Raw genomic sequence first — 21,253 nt, forward strand, 5'->3', positions numbered from 1 at the left:
GAGATGCTTCAGCTCGAGGGCCTTCATCTTTGCAGTTATTTCAGCCTCCCTTGCCACTGTTGAGCCCTTTGAGCATTTTGAAGCCCGGGACCCACAGACCTTACTTCCGTCTCGCCGTGAAGCGAGCGACATCGGCTTCCCCTCTGTCACGGACGCTGAGCAGCCTGAGGACTTCAACTTGATGGCCTCTTTGATAGCCTTGATTGCTGAGGCGTGCCGTGCCGTCAACCGGGTGACATACTCTTCCGCCTCCTCTATCTCTTCAACTTCCTGCACCTTCTCCGCATAATCATCATTAATCTTCAGGACGCTGTCCAGCGCCGTGTTCAGGGACTCAAGCCGCTTCCTAAGTTCTTCTTCACTTGCACAGCGATCGATTTGTACCTCAGCCATGTTACAGGCACGGGTGAGTAGGGCGGCCTTGCGGCCACGCTGCAGCTTCAGGGTCTTCAGCTCACCGGTGGCTGTTCCTTCCTTCACTCCGCCATCGACCCTGTTCTGCGGCATCGCCTTCCCGTTGCTTTCCTCTGTTGAGTCTTGAGGCGTCAGGGCTCCCAACTCTCCAGCAGCACGTCCATTCTCTGCTCCAGTGCCGTCGCCGCTCCGTAGCATCATCTCTCTGTCGTCTCCCTCCTTTGAATCTTCCATTAGCCTTCACTTAGATCCTGCAGGGGGCGAGTTGATACCACTTGACGAACACTGGCGAGGGTTGCTACTGCAGGCTGTGCCTCTGGGCCTCTTCCTCTGACTTCTCACCTCTGGCCGGGATCATCCGGCCCGGAGGACCAGAAAATGTTGCAGACGTTCTTCAACTTGACTCAGTGGACTGTATAACTGTGTGTGTGTTGACGTCTCGCATCATTTGGTGTGGCGACCGGGGCCTGACAGGATATAGGTTGATATGGTAATGAGGCGAAATGGGAATTTATAATATAAGAAGGGGATGCTATATGAATGGATATAATTTTGGATCAAGGTTTAAGAGCACTCTTTTCAGAGCGACAAAGGAACCCTCTTTACAGAGAGCATGTTAAGACCTAAAAGGGTATGCAGAGCCCTCTTTTCAGAGAGACAAAGGAACCCTCTTTACAGAGAGCATGTTAAGACCTAAAAGGGTATGCAGAGCCCTCTTTTCAGAGAGACAAAGGAACCCTCTTTACAGAGAGCATGTTAAGACCTAAATATAGAGCCCTCTTTACAGAGAGACAAAGGAACCCTCTTTTCAGAGAGCAAGAGGTATTAGGAAAATAAGGAATCAGATAGGAATGATAAGTAGACCCGGTCACCGTGAAATAGAAGACTGTGCGAACTGACTGTGTGCCACTCTCCCCGTGCTCTTATCCGCCGCTGCACTCCACTCTTCACCATTCACAAACACAAGATTCTTCCGAACTGGTGAGTATTGCAGATGGCGAATAGGCGATGACAACACAGTATCACTGATAAGAAGAGTTGGCCAGAGAGCGAGGCAGTGCTCTCTCGGCGCCGAAAAGTAAAGAAGTGAGAGCGAGGGTTGGTCCCGCCCCGTTTATGTACTGGGTCGGGAGGACACAGATGGCGACGGAAGTGATGAAATAACGAAGAAGCTACACACTACACAGCGTCCTGGTAACCCTACCACGCGGTCGGCACATGTCGGCCTAACGGCTCCGACCCGCCGGGGACACAGTTCCACGTGCGACGCCACGCCAGCCCACCCCCTCCCCCCGGGTCAGTCCCTCCGGTAACAGCGCATCCTTTCATACAACTGCAGCTGTAGGACACGGTCGCAGGGAGAGAGGAGCGTCCCGTCACCCGATCACTGCCATAAACTCTCTCGCGGACGGCCCATCTGCCGGCGGCATGGCAGGGGGATGGGGGCGGCGGCGGCGTGGAGCGGCGCCGGCCGAGATCACGAGTCGGCCCGGCCCGGCAGCTACGATCAGAGCCGAAATGAGCCGCAACACCAACTACCTAGTGCAGTTTGTCGGCAACAAGGGCCATTATTAATCACATTTGCTTTACTTTGTTTCAGCGGAAACCTGTCTGCACATGGGGGGAGCACAACAAAAGCCCATCAAGTTCATGCATGGCAGTGGATCTCAACAGGAGAAAACCAGAAAGAGCATAGATGCTTAAAAATTGCAGTTGTACACTGCTGTTATCACCTGATGTGAGTGGCTGGCATTGCTCCTGGCAAGAACCACCTGCAAGTGATGAGCTTGCGCCTCAGTCGTTGAGTGTGCTGTAGTGTGAGAGGCGCCCTGATCTCTACTTCATAATTGGTTTCCATTGGAGGTTCAACTGAGAAGTGAGAACTGACTGTGGCCGTGCTGGAGCATGCCAGTGGAGCTTCACATGCTTAGAGCAGCTTTTGAACAGATGCTGACCATGGCATGTCCCATCCAGTTATCACGTGCACAGAATGGTGGGGGAGGGCAACTCTGGGCTCTTGAGTCAGTCAGCCCAGACTGCACAGGGGTACAGATGGCCGCTTACGTTTGGTGTGTCCTGCACCGCATTATCAAGCCCAGTCTGCTGCCACAGGCAATGGGTCGGGCTGCAGACTATCTTGCAAAGGAGGCTGGCATCCTCTCCCATAATGACACACCAATTGGCAATCATCGCTGCGATGATCACGAGGGTGTCCGCTTATCTGCCATGGTGAGGTGGAGAGGCAGCTGGCCTGAGGGATGGTTTTCCTTCATCCGAGGTCCCCTTTCCCCGCCTGCCAGGCCCGGTCAAACGACCGCTTCACAGTGAACGACTTGCAGTTGATGCCGTCCCACAGCGCAACGAGCGCGCCGACCAGAGGCGGCGGCCAAGAGGCGGCCGCGCTCCCCCAGTCGACGGTCCCGGTGGACGTCGGCAACGCCCACCGCGCGACCATCAGATCGGCTCGCGACCGCGCCGTCGCCGACTGACCGCATGACTGGTATCTGTTCTTGATGTGGGACCGACTGCCACCGCCGGTCGCGGAAGGGCATCGCTCATCGGCCATCGACGTCCACCAGCTTCGCGTGGGTCACTGTTCGGGCTGCCACCAATACACCGAATCGGATGGAACCCTGTCGGCGAATGCCGGCGGTGCCCCGACATCGACTGCGCGGCGGCCAGTGCATCGCGTGCCGGGAGGAGGCTGGCACCCCCGATCGGTCATTGGTCACAAACCGTGTCCCAGCTCATGACTGCATCCAGCGCAGCTCTGTGAGATGTTCTGCTGGAGTCTGCCGCGTGTGTTGAAAGAAGAATGAACATGAGAAAACCTCAAAACTATTAGTATTTGACCAGTATTGGAATAAGTTTGGATTTTGAAAATTTGTGTCCCTGTGCTTGTGCCTGTGTGGAAAGGCATGCTTTACGGTGTACCATCTCAATTTGTGCGGCTGCTGACAGGCCACCTGGGTGCCAACGTATGTACGAATCCGCGAATACGTTGTGTTTCGTCAGTCGGTATCGTTCGGAAAATATTGACTGCAATAGGCTATATAGCGTATGACAGTTCAGCCCAGCAGTAATAACTGACCATTGATTGGGCGAATTTTGTGTGGTGGTTCGCTAATACACAACCTAAAGAGTGTTTTGCCGGAATCGTTTAGTAGCAGAACTGACCGGAATATAAGTAGAATGCAACGGTTTGAATCGTTAATTAGTTGAAACGATTGTTCTCTGAGACCACTGTGTAACTTTTGACCTGAGAATCACCAATTATAACGACAATGGTGGAAGCAGTAGGCACTGTAGAGTGTAGGCAGCACTATATAGTTGGCACACTTACGCAAGCACACGACTTACGCAGTGGACATCTGCAGAAGAGTGAGAAATTAGTCAGAATATAACTGACTAAGGAAAATAGGCGTATTTCCAATTGAGCTGGGGCGGAGAGGGGGAGGGGACGTATGGTCAGCTATGCCAACAATTCATTTTCGTTATGCAGCTGTGTAAAAGGGCGTCCGTTTTTTGGGTGAGACCTTCCCCATTGGCCATTTCCAAGCTAAATCGTGGTGGAGAGTCTGGAGACCTCAGCCTCGGTAGTCGGTACCCTGCGCGCTGCGCCACCTTGCGAAACATAAAGCAGCAGTCCTGACCTCTACAGGCATTACTTTTCATGAAAGCGCGGATGTGTTCGCGCTTATGCGAAGAAAATTCTTCCGAGTATGGTTGATAATGAGATTAATTGTTGTCGTTTATTTATTAATTCATTGGCAAAAGTACCCTAATAAATCGGAAAAGTAGCTTAAACTGTATCGTATTTCCTTGGGAAAAAAATGACGAACTCATCCTAAGACATCCAGATTATTGGATGCGTTCGTCAGTTGTAAGTAGTTCAAGTTTTTGGAAAAGTTTGCTTGTGGAAAATCATAATATTTCAAAGATATGCCTATTTTCGAATAATTCATGCATTTATCGACATTGAAAAATGATTGTAAAGCAAAAGTGCAAAAGATTATTGTCAATTTATTTTCTCAAATCACGACTTACGAACGCACAAAACTCCAGCTTTTAATTTAGTGCGTGTGCGAATTGCGGTCAGGACAAAAGATTTAAACTGTCTATATTCCTCTTAAAACAATGAAGGATGAATGAGGAAAACGCTGTTTTGAACAATTGTAAATTCATTTTTTCTCAATTAAGCAAAAGTACAAAATTTTCAACTATTATTACATTTGCTCTCACAAAACCCATCACTTTTAAGCATGACGTCATGTCAGCCAAACTTACTAGCGCCATCTCTGGAGAGCATCTTTCGAAACCTCCAGACGATAGAGAGAGCCGAAATTCCAAGATACCTATAATGAAATTCTACTCAAATTCAGAGGCTCGGGCAAGGCTCGGGTTTGCGTGTGTTTCATAAATTGATCTTTTTCGATCAAACACATACTAGTTTGATTAAATGAATGTCACGATCACGTTATTTGCCTAAAAGCACCAAGAAAACATGTGCCATATGCTGTGAATGTCTCAGTCTGTTTGCATTGGGGGATGTGCTCTTACTGGTCACCGGATTGACCTGACCCCTATATCAGTTGGGCAAACTAGGCGTCGGGAATCAAAATATGGAGGCATCAAAATATTGATTCTAGTGGGCGGAGCTTTGACCATATATGGGCATAGAATCAATATTTTGATTCAATTTGGGACATTCCCACCTTCAGACGACCCGTTACGGCGGAAATAACCCCCATGACGGCGAGATTTTTTGACAAGTCAATACAAAAAACTTCCCCGCTTCAATTTTTCGCTGCATGGCTATCAGCCGTTTGTCGCGCGTACCTTTACGAATGGCATAAAGATTTCGCCGCCATAATTCAACAAAAACGTGCTGTTAAAACTTGCTCTGTTTATCATTAACGACGAGCCTTTGTAATTTTTTTCATAATTTTGTCTAAAAGAAAATAAAAAATGCGTTATTTAGTTGTATAATTCATTTATAAGAAATATTCTTTTTCTTTGTATCTAGCCACGATTTCCGGTTCCCGCCATTTCGCGCCGGCGCCGTGGGTGTTTAGATGCAACGTAGTGCTCCCGGTTTTATTTTGTTTAAGCGACCTTTTCTGAAGTGTAAGTAACAATGGATCATATTTTAAGATACTTTGAAGTGTGTTTTTCAATTTCAGGCATGTGATCTTAACGTTTCTTACCGAAAACTCGTTTTAAGAGATGGCTTTAGGAACATGGCGCGGTAGCGACGTCAGCAGCGCGGGACGCCTTCTCACTCTTCTATTGTCTTTTTAAGCTATATTTTTTTTGAAAATGATGTCTTAGGTGTAGTATTTCAGTGAAATATGATGTCCTTTAAAAGTTACGGTATAAATTAGTTACAAGAAGCCTAATGTTTTGTCTCACATGATAGAATTGTTGGGTGGACTCATGAAATGGGGGCAGTGCATGTCCAGTATTTTACATAATTTGGATGTTTTAGCCTCTGCTTGTGTCTCACTCACCCAATTGTTGCTACAACTTTAATTTGTAGCATTTAAATTTTAAAGGGCAACTAGGTTATTGACTTGTTCCGAGTTAAGATTGAAAGGTCGTAGTGCATGTTCGTGTTTGCCTTATCAGTAGGTATGTATGGCTTGGCTTGTAATTGCTTCGCCCAATTTTGCTACATATTTAATGATGCTTATTTTAAGTGTAACAAAAGCAAGTTGCTGAATGGTGTATGCCATTCAGCGTGGCGTTCAGTGGAAATTTAAGTGACATTAAGTATTTAATTTTTTATTGAATATATTCTAAAATTAATAGTCGCTGAACAAGTAGATTAATAACACATATAGTTTCCTAATTTATTGTCCACAAATGTCCTAATTATTGTGTTTCTGTTGTTTGCTGCAGGTCAACCAAGGATCAAACACTGGTCGTTGCGGGGATCGACTTCAGAGGGTCAAGGATGGCGTCTTGAATCGCTGTTCAGTCGACAGGCAACTGTATGACAACGCCACCCCTGTCAACCAGAGCGTCGACCGAAGTAGGGCGGCGTTGCGCGGACCTGGCCGCACCCGACCAACCGGTGGAGTACCTGACTCGGGCTGGTCGGAGACTACCTACATCACGACCTTTTGAACTTTGATCTCGTGGCGAGAAACAATATGACGTAAGGAAGTGTGTATGTGGCTGGCGGGGCCGAGGGTGAAATGCGCCACGTGTTTATCCTGCCGGATGACGACAGCGTCACCAACCTGTCAAAGAACGAGCTGGTGCAGCGCGTGATGACTGCTATCTCGTCCCTAGAACCGGAGTAGAAAAACGTGCGCATAGCCCAAATGAAGCGAACCAAAACACAGACAGGACTGATAGCTTTTCGGTCGAGAATGTTCTGAAGATGCTGATCAGTAGACCAATTGGTGACCGTTTTCGGTGGTAATATGGGATCTTGTGGTGTTCCAAAGCGACCTGCTTTGGGTGTGGACATAAGTGGCTCAACCTGACAGGATTGATGTTTTAGGTAGCCGTGCTAATCATAAACCCTATATTGAGTGTATCTGTACAAATTTTGTTTTGATGTATTTGATTCGAAACCGAAAATTGCTCTTTGTAATTAGGCAACATCGAGACGTTGAGGTCATTCTCCAGACGTTTATTTGTTTTTTCTTACCTGTCCACGCCCACGGTATGTCTTATTGGTTAGGTCTCAGTTTCAAATATGTTTCAAATATGCATGTTTTGCAAACACGTAGCCATATTGAATAAGAGACGTGTCCTAAAAGTGAGTATTGCTTTGCATGGGATGTGAGCATCAACGACAGGGCTTTGTGATGGCAAATGTGTGGCAATTGCGGGGATCGTTGTGAAATGTGTTATGAATATCATCGTATTATTTGCGAATGCAAATACATCCGTGTATCATATTTTCATTCAAATTGTGCAATTTGTGCAACGGGCTTGAGTATATTGTTCGGCGAAATATCTCTTACTGTAGGTACTCCACAGAAATGGGACGGGATACAGATGCGTAGAAACACATTCATGAACACGTGAAAGACGATCAGTTAACTTTTTTTTACTCAAAATCAATGCTACAAAGCAGGGATGTGGAGCCTTGAAAATGTCAGACGGCTTCGGCTCCGGAGGAAAAAATCGGCTCCAGCTCCGGCTCCGGCTCCGGCTCCGAGTAAAATGGTCGGGCTTCGGTTCCGGCTCCGACTCAGTACAACCCCTATACGAAGGTCAGCACGGCTCCCTTCACGCATTCCCTCGAAGGCTTGCAGCTTTGAGCAGGGAGCCAGGGCGAGTGCTGAAAATCCCTGGTCTACCGTGGGAATAAGGTCTAGAAAAAAAATACACGATCCTGTGCTGATAATATCTTCATGAATTTATTGAATTTGCATTATTTGCACACAAGAAACATTCCATAAATCAATTTAAAGAGTGAAGTACGTCTGCAGAAAGTCCGTTCGCAGAATCAATATATTGATAAACCAGCTGATTTCAGAATCAAAATAATGATTAGCCAGCTGTTTGCGGAATCAAAATATTGATTCTCGCCGGGATTAGCCGCCGCGATGAATCAATATCTTGATTATTTTCAAGACGCTTTCCTAAACTAACCAAAGAGGTTAGGGCTATTGTTTCGTGCCTGGCGGGTAGCTTCAACGTTGCTCTTCATTTTGTGAAGAAACTATCTTGAAATTTTAGCCGGTTGCTGAAGAATTGACGTTTCTGTGATGGTCTGCACGTATGCCCATATATGGTCAAAGCTCCGCCCACTAGAATCAATATTTTGATGCCTCCATATTTTGATTTCCGCCGCCTAGTTTGCCCAACTGATATGGATGACACTCACTCGGGTAGTGGTTATATGAAGGATTGTGCACAGTGTAAACAAATTGTAATCCTACTGAAAGCCAGATTCCGTGTTTGACATGGCCTAGGACCGGTAAATATTTACTTTACGTCCGCAAACCTGTTTTTAACCGTTAACGAGAAAAATTCACATTTTTACCTTATTTGATGTCCTGAATTCAGATATGATGTTGAAATGCGTCAAAAATGTAAAAAAAAGATACCAAAAACCCACCCCGCACTGCATAAATACACCGAAGAAAAACCACGCCTGCGAAGAAAATGAAGCGTACAACGTTGCCCTTTTGAATAATAAATTATGTGGATATTCATTTGATTTTTGACATTATGAAAATGACGTCATAAGCCAATGAAACATCAAAAAATGGTCACAACATAATCAAACCTTACCTAACCTGACCTACTGATGTTTGCCTACCGGGGGATAAGGAAAAAGTTACTTGCAGGAATAGATTGCAAGCAATGGTAAGTCAAATATTTTTAGGTTAAGTGGTTATGCATCAGGCTTCAGGCCTTCGGCCTGAAGCCAGATACACAACCACTTAACCTAAAAATATTTGACTTACCATTGCCTGTAATCTCTCCTAAGGCAGTGCCTTCGGCACTGCACTGCTTCGCCACGATTATTTTGACGTCACTTTCCTTACAATTTTGTATCATCTTTAAATTCGCTCATTCTTATGACGTCATTTTCCTTACAACTTCGTATCATTCGTAAATTCGCTCAACCTTGGACGGTCTTTTGACGCGCGCACTGCGCAGTTCCGGTCGGAGATGAGAGCTGGAGGTTGGCAGTGACGGTAAATACTAAATAGTGTGCTGTTGCTTTTAAATTCGTTTCTAGAAGGAATAAGTATCAGAAATGAAATCAGGAGATCTTAGAGTGTCTTGTGAATGGCTTTTATATATCCGTATCTTTTGCGGACCTAAAGTATATAAATACCCTAGGACCTGACCTGTGACCTCAAAAGTTGAACTTTCAAGTACTTGAAATACCCCAGCAACTGCTTGGCTGATGGAGTTTAACAAACTTTGATATGTGCTTAAGACAGTCCTAGCTTTATTCTGGTGCCCAAGGACCAGTGACAATGGCTGATGAACCTGACTCTGGGTCAAAGTAGAGGACTTGTTCCATGCACTGAGAGTGAGACCTTTCTAACCCTTGCCCTTGGTAAGAACAAGGGCACAAAGTCTGGTTGATCTATAGTTAATGTTGGTGCTAGGTACCAATTCTAAGAGCAAATGATCCAATTCACATAGCCATGCTTTTGACATAGGAGCTGCACATATGCACACTTACATCAATAGACCTTTTGTAGGCAAAGACCCCAATTGTCATATGCAAGGCAGTCTGCCAGACTCACCATTCCCCAACAACTTACAAAATTTTAGCACAATTGGCCCAACCACTCTAGAGATGTGGAGATGGCATTTAACTAGAGGGGAGGGGACTCATAAGGGATGTTTGATGGTCATTATTGGTATTTCAATTTGTGATCCAGTAGAACACCCAGTTACCCACTGAGCTGAATACAGACCAGATCATAGTCATTAGTCAATTCTGATGACATGGCCAAAGCTATAGTCAGCTGCACTGAATTGTGATTTTCAATGTGAATTTCTCATTGATTGGTAAATGTTTGCTGGTCAGTAATGGTATCTTCTTTGTTCATTACAGGTTTTCACAATGTTCACTGATTTGGTGGACCTGCTTCACACAGACACAGTCCAGGGCCATTTTTTGGCCGTCACCGAGCAGCCGCCCGCTGACGCCAGTTTCGTGCTGTGCCACCTCATCAACCGAGCGCTGCGCGCGGGCGGCGCCGTGCGCGTACTAGCGCTGGACAAGCCGCCCGCGCACTACCGGCACCTGTGCGCCAAGTGCGGCGCCGACGTGCGCCAGGCGGAGGCGGCCGGCGCGCTGACCTTTGTGGACGGCGCGCAGCTGACGGCGCGGGCGCTGCGCTCGGACTCGGGCGCGCTGACGGCCGGCGGGCCGCTGCCGGTGCGGGCCGTGTTCGACCAGCTGACCGGCAGCGCTGACCGCAGCGCCTCCCTGCTGGTGCTGGACGACCTGTCGGCGCTGGCGGCGCTGGGCTGTCGGCCCGCCGACCTCCTGCTGCTGGTGCACAACCTGCAGCGCTGGTGCCGCCGGCGGGACGCCGCGCTGGCCACGCTCACCTCTCGGGACGCCGACGACCGGACCCTGTGTCAGCTGGCGGCGGCGGTGGCCGGCAGCGCCGACCTGGCCGTCACAGTGCGCGGCCTCAGCTCGGGTCACTGCGCAGAGGTCACGGGCGAGCTGGAGCTGCGGCGGCCCGGCGAGGCCGCGCTGCTCAGGCAGTTCAAGGCAGAGGACAGGAACGTGCGTGTGTTTGCGGCAGGAACATCGCGGGCTGTGCTGTGAGACGGGGAATGGACAAAGAAATGAATACAAATGGACCAAATCCGCGGACCTTGGTTGGCCATTTTTGGTATAAAATGACAGAGCGACAGTCATTGGTGGATTTGTAGCAGGTATGGTACTGTCAACAGCTGACATTATTGCTTTTGTACGGTGCTCGCCGACAATTACCACCGTTCTCCATCGCCATTGAAGCCCTCAAAACCGCTTCCATCGTTTGGAGTAAGTTTTAGTGGGTGCAGCTTTTACCCTAAGCTCCAACGTGGTCATCGATTATTTCCGGACACAATGTACCAAAATCTCGCCTATATTCATGGTAAAATCATTATTGAATGATGACATGTTCTCCACAATGCACCACCAAGGTCAACAGTTAACACACCCACCCCGCCGCGGACATAATTGGACAGCAGCAGCTCAGAAAGACCACGCAGTCCTTTACATCAGGAGCACGGCACGCTGCGCCGTTCGCTCCCGCCGCCGCCGCTTCTTGCGCTTGTCCTTGACGCGCTCCGAGGCGTCGATGAAGAGTGAAATGTTTTCCCGTTCAGTGAGCTGCCGCTGCAGGTACTCGAGGCCGGCTCTGGAGAAGCCGATCTGGTCCTGGGAAGAAAAGGCGGAGTCAGATCAACGCTTGTCGGCTTTAGAGTATTTATTGCCCGCGTCTCTTGAAGAAACAGTGGAAAAAGAAGTTGCGAGATTATTGTAACATACACAACCATCCGAATTCAACCATCAGTATGTTCAATGTGTATGTGCATCGCACAATAGATAAAATCAAGGCAGATAACAGATACTTGAAGCATTAGCTGCATTTGGACCGGCGCAGCTGCTGTTGCACCTCAGCCGTACCGCTGTACCACCGTACTCACCCTGAGCTGGCCGATCTCCCGGCCCGCCGCGGCCCGCAGTCGCTCGATGACAGGCGCCAGCACGCCGTTGGTGACGATCTGTCCGTGATGGACGCGCAGCAGGAAGGTGAGGCAGCGCGAGACGAGCTCCACCTCGCCGCTGGCTGCCAGCAGCCGCTCCAGGATATACAGCATGTCAGCCACGTAGCTGAACGGCAGCACCAGCAGACTCTCCTCCAGCTCACTGACCCAAGCACCGGGGGTGGGGAGAGGTTATACGGGTCGGGAAACCAATACGGCAATACGAAAACGATGTATTACTCTAAATCTCACATAAACTGAAAACTGTGAGTTTCTTTTTCCATGGCAATCAATCGTACATAAAAGATAATCGGTCGTTGCGCTACAAAACAATTGTCCCATAATGCCGCCACCCAGTGACCTTCGCCTAACCACCCGGACAAAACGCGGCACCCACCGTCGGCCTTCACCCATACCGCCGACCACACACCTGGATTTGACGCGCCTCAGCACCTCAGCCATGAAGGCGTCTGGCGTGGAGCATCCGTAGGCGAGCATCAGCGGGTGCAGCTCCGCCGTGCTGGACTGACGCAGTGCCCGCGACATCTGCTTGTAGATGGTGATTCCCTCCATCAGCCGCTCCGCCTGCAAACACACAACGTATCTTAGGAGCAGTAGCAGCAAAGTCAACACACGTCGTCAATGCTCAGTACTTGTCAATAATTATGCAGGGATATGATTTACACCAAATGGGTATATAATTTGTCCGACTTCAGTCCCAAATCGGGAGCTCACGTTTGGGACAAGTCGTTTGCGTTCAGTCCCATTTCGCTGTCCGTACCGCCCGCTGTGCCGGCCGTCTTGTGGCCGGAGGCAGTGGGACAGGTGTAGGAGGTTGGTCCGTGCGTGCCGTACGTACCGCTCTCTCGGTGTCTGCCGTCTTGTGTCCGGCCCTGCCCGCTTCCCGGTCCGTCTCCCCGGGCACGGCGGCCGCCGGCCCGGTGGCCAGGCGCCGCTCCTCCTCCTTGGCTCTCTCCTCCTCCCGCTCCTCCTCCAGCACCAGAGGCTCGTCCGTCTTCTGCCACAGGCGCAGCGAGCGGTCCCGAGACGAGCTCAGCACGTGGCGGCCTGCAACGCAGCGCCGAGACTCAGTTGCACGGCGGAGAGAGCAACAAACACACCGGTTCAGCGGCAGAGAGTACAGCAAACTCACAGCTGATGTTCTGAACAAATACGAACACAGATGTTCCTATTTTCTTAGTGAGGTTATGAATGTCAAGCACCCGAAACACAGTACCTATGACCGTCCCAACGCCTCTCCACAGTCATCTACCAATCACCCTTGGCAGTAGGTATGGCTGCCGTTTGGCTCCCCACTGCTGCAATGTGCCACTGGGGTTGACACTTGACTGCTACCTTCCCGCGTGCCGCCAGAGCTGACAGTGTAACTCCCCCGCGTACCGTGGGTGTCGACCGTGTGGCATCCCGTATCTCCCACGTACCGTCTGGGCTGACGGCCAGCGCGAGCACCTCGCGGCAGTGGCCCTGCAGCGTCTGTATCCGCTGGTGAGAGTCGGCGTCCCATTCCTTCACTTGGCCGTCCTTGCCGCACGTGAAGAAATGGTGCGTGCGAGGGACGAACTTGAGACCAGTCACACTGTCGTCGTGCGCGAACAGCGATCTGCCAAACGAACACAAGTGATTTAACAACACTTTGGGGAACTCTTCGGCGAAGACGTGCCCAAGACCTATCAGATTATAACACGGTAGTCGGTACAAGAGATCACGCTTATGATAATAATCGATGCATGGACAATAACATGACTGAAAAACATGCTCGATGCAGCTGGATACACGGGCCATCACCAGATACATTAGCTGTAATGTTGCTGTTGGTATATAGATAACGCACAGTGAAACTGAGATGGTGCATTCCTTACTTGTGACAGTCGCCGAAGTCGAGTCCCCAGATTTTGACGTTGCGGTCTCCGCTGCCGGTGGCTATCAGCGTGGAATCGTGGCTGATGTCCATACAGAGGACGGGCAGACGGTGGCCGTACAGAGACAGGAACAGCTGGGAGGGGGGGGGGGGGTCAGTCGGCACAGGGACAGCGAAGTGGGAGGTGGGAGCTGTCGTGACTTGTGTTTATACAGAATTCCCGCAGTCAAAGACCGTATAGCTACAGGAACAGCTGAGGGAGTAGAGTGGGGTCAGTCGATAAAGCTGGTGCAAGACAGGACCAGAACAGCCGCAGCTGGGGTAACTTTGTTAGAACACTGAAGTATCTGTTCAGTTTTTTTCTTTTTATTGAAAACTGTAAATCTCTACAAACCAGTCTTCACCACAGTTCAGCACCTTTTAATTTCCCGGGTTTCATTTCAACAGGGTAGCCGTCGCACGCCAGGGCCCAGACACGAAGTCCATAACTTGAGCACCACAAGGTTCCGGAATCCGGAGGACGAGTCAGGTGTTCGTACCGCCTCGTCGGATGGGGCAATGGGACAGGGGAGAGGCAGTCGTACCTTCATGGTGTCTGTGAAGAAGATCTGTACGGTGGAGTCGAGCAGCGCCACCGCCAGCAGCCGTCCGTCCGGAGAGAACTGAATGCTGAGGCAGTCGTCCGAGAGCGTGTGGGAGGCCGTGTGTAGGAACGACAGCCGCCGGCGGTCCTGCTCGGTGGAGACCAGCTCGAAACGCCACAGCTTCACCTGAGAGACAGGGGAGAGGGAAGTCGGTCTCCAAATACAGTCACAGCTTCACCTGAGAGACAGTGGGGAAGGAAGTCGGTCTCCAAATACCGTCACAGCTTCAACTGGAGAAACGGGAGGCAATCAGTATACAAAAAGTGCTACAGCTTCACCTTCCGGAGGCAATACTCCTTACTAAACCACGATATGACTCCGAGTCGGCGGAACGACCAGTTTGTTCGTACAGTCAGATTGACCTGCAGTTCACGTCCACGGCCAGAATATCTACTTGTCTGTTGACCGCCCAGTGTTGACAAGTGCACTGTTCTATGCTTGTATTTTGTAGAATAACTTGCTCCTTTATAGACTGACCTGTTTGTCGGCGGAGGCGGTGGCGAAGCCGCGTTTGTCGGGCGTCAGCGCCATGCCCCAGATCTCGCCGCCGTGCGCCGTCACGTTCTCCAGCAGCGCTCCCGAGGCGAGCTCGAGCAGCTGCAGCCGGCCCGACTTACCGGCGACCAGCACGTGCCGGTCGCCGGGGACGAACAGTGCCGCCAGCGCCGGGTCGCAGTCCAGCGTGCGGATACACTGGTGGGTCGACCTGACCACAAACGCACACATAAACATAGGCCCTGACTCCCCCCAAACGTAAATCTACAACGAGTTGCTGTTAAGTGGTGACATATTTGCATACATCCACTAATTACGGATGTCGCAACAAAGTTTTATGCAAGGATGAATAATGAATAGGTGCAATATTTTTCTTATACCTGTAAGCGTCCATCCACAAAATGAATCTGAGTCCCTGTCATCGAGGACGGGCAAGTTGCCCAAAACGAAAAAAGCCCAGCCCTTCTAAAAAGCATCAACCAGAAGGACACCCGTCACTGAAATCACCCGAATAATGTCAGCGAGTGTCTGACCTGTTCCAGACTTTGAGCTGCTCGGAGGAGGCCGAGAGCAGCGCGGTGCCGTCCGAGGAAAAGTCGAGCGCGCGCACCTCGGAGCGGTGGCCGGGCAGCAGCAGCTGGCTGCCCGGCTGCACCACGGCGCCGTCCGAGCGCGCCTCAACGCGCACATCGTATACCGCCAGCGAGTTGTTGGCCAGCAGCACCGTCAGCTGAAACACCGCCGCTCGCTCGTCACCGTACTGAACAGACCCCAGAGCCCGCACATCGAGCAGCCCATTCAGCTGAGACACCACCGCTCGTCACCCTGTCACCAGACTAGATTGGGGCCGACTCTGGATCCCCGCTCGACAAGGATTCCTGCCTCAACAGCCGTGCTTCGGGTCCGTGCTACTCCAGCCAAGCCGCAGGCTTACGAAAGCTCGTCACGGATCATTTGGATAACAGTACATACATATGATTGCAGTGTCCTGCTATGCCAGGTATTTTCTATCATTCAGCAAAAGTTTAAGCCTTCCTAGCTGAATTGGCAAACTTCAGACGAATTGAGAAATGTGTAGTGGACTTCTATCGTACTCACCGCTGCTCCTTTATGCAACCTTTATGAACCTTGCAACCTTTATGACAAACGATTTGCCGTTATTTTGTCGGAGCTCGTCGGCAGTGCCAGGAGCGATGTCATGTTATCAGTGAGCCGCGGGTCGTCCCCAGTTCACGGATCTCGCCCCCTGGTCGACCCACAGACCTCACCTTGGCCTGTTGTCCGTCTAGCGACACGTCCACCGCCTTGACCTTGGAGGGGCAGTTGATGCTGGGCAGTCGGCGCAGCTCATCCTGCAGAGCCTGGGTGGCCGGCGTCGCCTCCTTTCCAGCCTCCCTGGAAAATGTTAACAGTCAACAGTAGACGCATTTCATATCAACGCTCTGTCTTAAACTGTCACAGTTGATTGGTCAGTTATGGCCCTCGCAAAGGTTAGGAGGAAAACCTTCGCCATATCGACAAGAACGTCGGTCGGTTAGTTCGTACCTGGCACGTTTCTGCTCCTTTTTGATGCGTTTTTGCCGCCGCCTGGCGATGTCATCCTCTGTGTTCAGGAAGAAGAGCTCCAGCGTGTTGTCATTGCCATGGAAACCGACCAGCCGACAATGCCTATCGATGACCATCCGTGAAACGCGTCCCTTGCCCTGGCGCACTATGCTGCCCAGGCGGACGCACTCCAAGTTCGACTGAAAAGGAGACCAACCGATTTAAAAGACGGCCAGTGATTTTATGAAATACACAAATGTACATATCAGAGATCAATGCCTGCATGCATATCAGTAAACGTATTATAGTCCGCAGTACAGGTTTATAAGGCGTCTTGTTATAAACTTGCCGCCACTTCAGCTGATGATTCTAGGAAAATATACATAGTAGATGGCCATTTCGATCCGTAGTTATCGTTAAATCCCATTCTGAATTCCGCTCGCATACATAAAATCTACGCAAACCCGGTGGCGAGCTGGAGTCGCAACGGCAAACTGACCCTGTCTGATTCGAGGCCATCCTCGTCTCCGTCGGCCGGCGCCTCGCGCGCCGCCTTGGCCGGCGGCTCGTCGTCTCCCTCCGTGAACTGGAGCGTGTAGACCCGCAGCTCGGCGTCCCCGGAGCCCGTCACCAGCCGCGAGTCGTTCTCCGTGAGCACAAAGTCCCACACCTGAGGCAGTCGACACCAGTCAGTCAGCACTCTTTAAAACTATTTCAGAGCATTTCCAAGGTGTTCTCATATCGCTAAATGACTCAGAAACCTAAATATGTAAAGAGGGCGCAAAAACGCCCAAAACATTTTGGAGCGTGTCTCACCTCGGTCAGGTGGCCGGCAAGCGTTTTAAAGCAGTGCTGGTTGTCCAGGTCCCAGAATTTGACGTAGGTGTCCTTGGAGGAGGAGACGAGGCAGTTGTGCTGGTGCATGAAGCGCACCTGGGTGACGGCGCCCTTATGGCCCAGTAGCCGGTACAGGCCGGCCTCGACCACCACGTCCCACACCACGATCTCGTTGTCCTGCCGCCAGACGCACGGTCACAGGGTGAACACACATTATCGATCCGAGAACAGCCGAAAGGAGATATCTAAAGGCTGAAATGGTGGTAGCAATGATGAATGAAGAAATGCAGTGTTATTACAAGTGAACACTGCAGTGTATAAGCATAGCATAACTTTTTCTTAAAAAAATAGGGAAAAACGTTTCAAACTTACCATAAACGGTAGGGGAAGACTAGAAGTAACTCGATCGACTATCGAGTATACCATCCGAGTACAATGCATCTGCAGGAAAATATCCAAAATCAGACTGACCTTTCCCCCCGAGACGAGTCGCATGCCGGCCGAGTCGAAGTTCACGGAGCTGACGGCCGACCGGTGTCCGGTGAGCGTGACGCGCAGGTCGCCCGAGCTGAGCGAGAACAGGCGCACCGAGCCGTCCGCGCAGCCGGCGGCCAGCAGCGCGCGCGCCGGGTGCGCCGCCAGACAGGTGACCTCGCTGTCGCCGCCGTGCAGCACCATCAGCCGCTCGCCGGTCACCGTGTCCCAGACACACACCTTCTCACAGGCGGCCGCCGCCACGTACCGGCGCGACACCTTGTTCAGCTCCAGCCAGCATATGTTGCAGTCGCGGCTGCCGATCACACCAAACACCGGACCTGCTTCGAAACGTAGGTACTGCTTCGTCAGGCCCATGGCTGCAGACAGCTGCAAAATGGAGACAAACTGTGAACAATAGGGAGACAATGTGATTGACAGACACTGTGTGAGGCAAAAGGTATCTGACCTGAATAGAGCAAACTACAAAATGACTACCTACACAAACTACAAAGTGTGTCCCTCTCCCTTATCACTTACCACAAGAACCATATTCAGTACATGCCCCTGGCAAGTCCATTTTGACCACCACACACTCACTCAAACCTGGCCCCGGGTGGTGTTTCACAACTGTGCTGTGAGTAGCAGTGTATTGGGTTTCCATAGAAACATCAACAAACTCAGATGCTCACAACACTGGGGTGTCAAGCTGAATTCATCTTAAAATGTCGCGCCAATAAAACAATGCACGGCAGCACGCTGCAATGCCGTGAAACACGGCCCTGAGAGCAGACTGAACTTAATTACAAGTTTAAGCTCCTACAATGTTTTTCCATTTTCCTTATCGATCTCGTGTGGTCCATCATATCTCTCACCAAGCTAAATCGCCAAATCTACACCACACTGCACCCAACCTGCGACAGCCAAGAGGCCCACACCAATGAGATCAAGATGCAATCTCATTGAAAGTGCCATGCTTTGCAGACTGGAGCCACACCTTAAACAAAGTGTTTCCCCGTCACAGCAACCGACACGCGAAAACGATTTTTCTCCATTCGATGTATTTCACTCTGGAACTCGTTGCCATATGATGTTGTGTGCGCACCAGATGTTACCAGTTTCAAATGCTTGCTTGACACATGTATAACAGACAGCCTTTATAACTATTTAGATTGACAGGTACCCAACATTGTGATTATGCTTGCGACAATGTGCTCATATTGTATGTATGTTTTTTTCTGAACATAGGAAAAGCAACAGGCTTTACTATGATGAGACGCACAATTCCAGTCAATGTTAAACTGCACGAATTAGGAAAGCCTTTGTAACGTAGGACTGGCGCGTCTCTTGTGCTTGGGGTTCTCTCATTCCTCATTTGCCTTCCTTCTTGCCATCCTGAAACCCAAGACATGATGGAACCCAACGAGGTAAGAATACGAGGTAAGAAGTTGATTTTAGCCTAACTTCCTAACATGCGCGGGCGCCAAGTCCAGCCACCTCAATTTACCTACCGTAAACCGGGGTGACAATGATACCCGGGGTGACTTTGATCATAGACCAATTTTGGGCCTCAAATGAGCAATTAGCTGCTGTGAACTGTATTTTCTATGCCAATAGTTAAATAAAGCAATGAAGCATTATATCAGACACTTTGGGTCCCAGTTAGAATAATCATGTTCATGTCACAGCTTGTTTTTTGTTGCCATTGGCATGAAGTATAAATTTGCTAGCATCTCCAGCAAAAATAATGGTAAAGATGAGAAAGACCCAGATAAAGAAAGAGAAAGGAAAGGCTTAGATACTGATGATGGAGGATGAGCATTGAGCTGCTCTATCTCAGTGGTAATTGGAGCGTCAATGGGAAGTGAAAAAGACAATCAGCTGGGAGGGGCATGAACAGTGTGGCAAGTGGTCCCACAGCCACCAGCAGACAAAGTGTGATGTAGAACAGGTAGCCTGTGGCTTAGGACATCTGTGACTGTTACTTAATCTTGAAGTCAGAGGTTAAAGTAGCTAATTTTGCTGCTTATAGCTCTGTAATGTCAGTTTAGACCCAGAGCATGCAACTTTATTTTAATATCTCAATGATTCATAGTTTTACTGTAAAATGTGTGAGTTTTTGTCAAGCAAAGCCTTTGATTTTATTCAAAGCATGTAATTTTATCACACAAGCCCCTTCTGAGTGCTCCTATGGCACACATAAGGTGATTTTAATGTAGTGATCATAGTCACCCCGACGTCTGGGTGAGAATGATCAATTTTTTGGTAAAAAAATAAAATATTTATGATAAATTTCAAGGCATTTATTGTACTCAGTTAGATAGAGAATTGTCCAATTGGTATGATGAAACAGTTTCCAGAGTGAAATCTCAAGTGATATACAAGATATTGTACCAAACTGGTCAAAAGTGATACAAAGTCACCCCGGTTTACGGTATTGACCTATTGTTTTGACCTATTGTTTTAAATTTGAATTAGAAGGTGCACACTGCACTGAAGTATCGCCGGTACCTACCTACTAATCCAGCAGGAGGGGATAAAAATTTAAAGGGACACTCCCACCTTAACATTAGTTTTGAGTTGAGATAGCCAAATTGGTGGCCATGGCCTGCAAATACCGGTTTGGGCACTCACAACATCGAAAAATGCTTTAATTCGAAGATATGGAATTTCAAACTTGCAGTTTTCGGATTCTAAGGGGCTAATGCATTGGAATGCCCCCTTAGAATTTGTGACGTCAGCGGAGATCTAACGATTTTTAAATCTTAGACTAAAACCATCGTTAACACGTGGTGGTATACGCTGCTTTGCGCGCAACGTCTGCCGCACTTTAAGGCTGCCAAATTATTGCTTCCAAATAAAGTCGCTAGTAACAGGGGAGATCCCAAAAAGTAAACAAGAGTAAAAGCCTAATATCTTGAAAACCAGTGAATATTTTTCGGTGAAATTTGGTAGATAATCGTTTTCGCTCTTTCTGAACCAGGGGACATCACTTTCATGCCAATTCATTAACTTTTTTGAAGGTGGGAGGGTCCCTTTAAGCTTTCAGGAGATGTTTCACAAGGGGCTGATTGGAAAATCAATTTTTTCTAACCCATCCTTTCCAATGCCTTTTTGTTTTTGGAACATAAACACAAAACCACACAAGTTTTCCCCACGTGACGGAAAGTCGAAATTCAGGTATTGTCTCAGGTGCGCAGGATATGATCCTGGTTGTGCTACCATATTACCAACTAGCTATTTTTTTTACTTCAATTTATATTCCGAATTATTACTAAAATTTATAAAAAGCTTAGCATTTTTGTGATAAAACCATTCAAAATTTTCATTTTGTTTGCAAAATTTTGAGCAAGAAATTTGACCTACATATTTCAAGTCCGTTTTCTTGTAAATTACAAAAAAATCTGCTATTTTTTTAACAGCATTTTGATGATATGGAAGTAACACACTTAGGCATCAACAGCGCAGCAAATACAAAATATGTAACGGAAGTTAGCAGGGATTCAGCAGGGGTTCAGCAGGGATTCAGCAGGGATCGACGGCCCCTACGATTTCGCTGAATTTTGGTGGAGAGGTGCAGAATGGTGTCCTCTATCGAAAATCCTAGTGCCAAAATGCGGGGAATCCATCAGGGGGGCCACAAATCCCAAAAAACAGTATGCCCTCAGGGCACAATCGACGAACTTTGAAAACCCTACTTCTAGCCGTCAAAACAGCTAAAAATGCACGTCATTCGAAAGAGGACAAAATTTTACGTACA

The 21,253-nt window shown here is 49.1% G+C and overlaps 2 protein-coding genes across 11 annotated transcripts; one reads left to right on the forward strand and one right to left on the reverse strand.

Annotated features, from left to right (window-relative positions):
- Positions 1 to 4,805: 4,805 nt before the first annotated feature.
- On the forward strand, positions 4,806 to 10,743 carry LOC122383451. Of its 6 annotated transcripts, none has more exons than XM_043369897.1 (2): positions 4,806 to 4,821; positions 9,962 to 10,743. In XM_043369897.1, the coding sequence occupies exon 2, from the start codon at positions 9,971 to 9,973 to the stop codon at positions 10,688 to 10,690; it is 720 nt and encodes a 239-aa protein (XP_043225832.1). In that variant the 5' UTR covers positions 4,806 to 4,821; positions 9,962 to 9,970; the 3' UTR covers positions 10,691 to 10,743. The 6 variants fall into 6 exon arrangements, with proteins under 6 accessions (XP_043225832.1, XP_043225834.1, XP_043225835.1 ...); XM_043369899.1 differs by lacking the exon at positions 4,806 to 4,821 and adding an exon at positions 4,922 to 4,938; XM_043369900.1 differs by lacking the exon at positions 4,806 to 4,821 and adding an exon at positions 8,260 to 8,267.
- Positions 10,744 to 10,980: 237 nt separating this feature from the next.
- LOC122383450 (WD repeat-containing protein 3-like) lies at positions 10,981 to 20,716 on the reverse strand. 5 transcript variants are annotated; one of them, XM_043369893.1, is made up of 16 exons: positions 20,535 to 20,653; positions 20,009 to 20,041; positions 17,491 to 17,883; positions 16,999 to 17,196; positions 16,682 to 16,852; positions 16,183 to 16,382; positions 15,906 to 16,032; positions 15,171 to 15,367; positions 14,620 to 14,848; positions 14,083 to 14,268; positions 13,500 to 13,633; positions 13,062 to 13,240; positions 12,479 to 12,687; positions 12,050 to 12,204; positions 11,560 to 11,782; positions 10,981 to 11,290 (listed from the first exon to the last, which is right to left on the reverse strand). In XM_043369893.1, exons 3-16 carry the CDS (start codon positions 17,869 to 17,871, stop codon positions 11,126 to 11,128), a joined length of 2,754 nt encoding a protein of 917 aa, XP_043225828.1. In that variant the 5' UTR covers positions 17,872 to 17,883; positions 20,009 to 20,041; positions 20,535 to 20,653; the 3' UTR covers positions 10,981 to 11,125. The 5 variants fall into 5 exon arrangements, with proteins under 5 accessions (XP_043225828.1, XP_043225826.1, XP_043225827.1 ...); XM_043369891.1 differs by having other exon boundaries at positions 17,491 to 17,901; positions 20,535 to 20,629; XM_043369892.1 differs by having other exon boundaries at positions 20,009 to 20,716.
- Between the last annotated feature and the right edge of the window lie 537 nt (positions 20,717 to 21,253).

This window comes from Amphibalanus amphitrite, unplaced genomic scaffold (genome assembly GCF_019059575.1).
Source record: "Amphibalanus amphitrite isolate SeventyFive unplaced genomic scaffold, NRLGWU_Aamphi_draft 000164F_arrow, whole genome shotgun sequence".
Classification (NCBI taxonomy): Eukaryota; Metazoa; Arthropoda; class Thecostraca; order Balanomorpha; family Balanidae; genus Amphibalanus; species Amphibalanus amphitrite.

Coding starts and splice junctions, on each gene's coding strand:
- LOC122383451 (XM_043369897.1), top strand. CDS start 9,971: ATGTTCACTGATTTGGTGGACCTGCTTCACACAGACACAGTCCAGGGC.
- LOC122383450 (XM_043369889.1), bottom strand. Junction 14,849..15,170: donor CAGCTCAAAGTCTGGAACAG/GTCAGACACTCG, acceptor GTTTGTGGTCAG/GTCGACCCACCAGTGTATCC. Junction 11,291..11,559: donor GGGAGATCGGCCAGCTCAGG/GTGAGTACGGTG, acceptor TTTTCTTCCCAG/GACCAGATCGGCTTCTCCAG.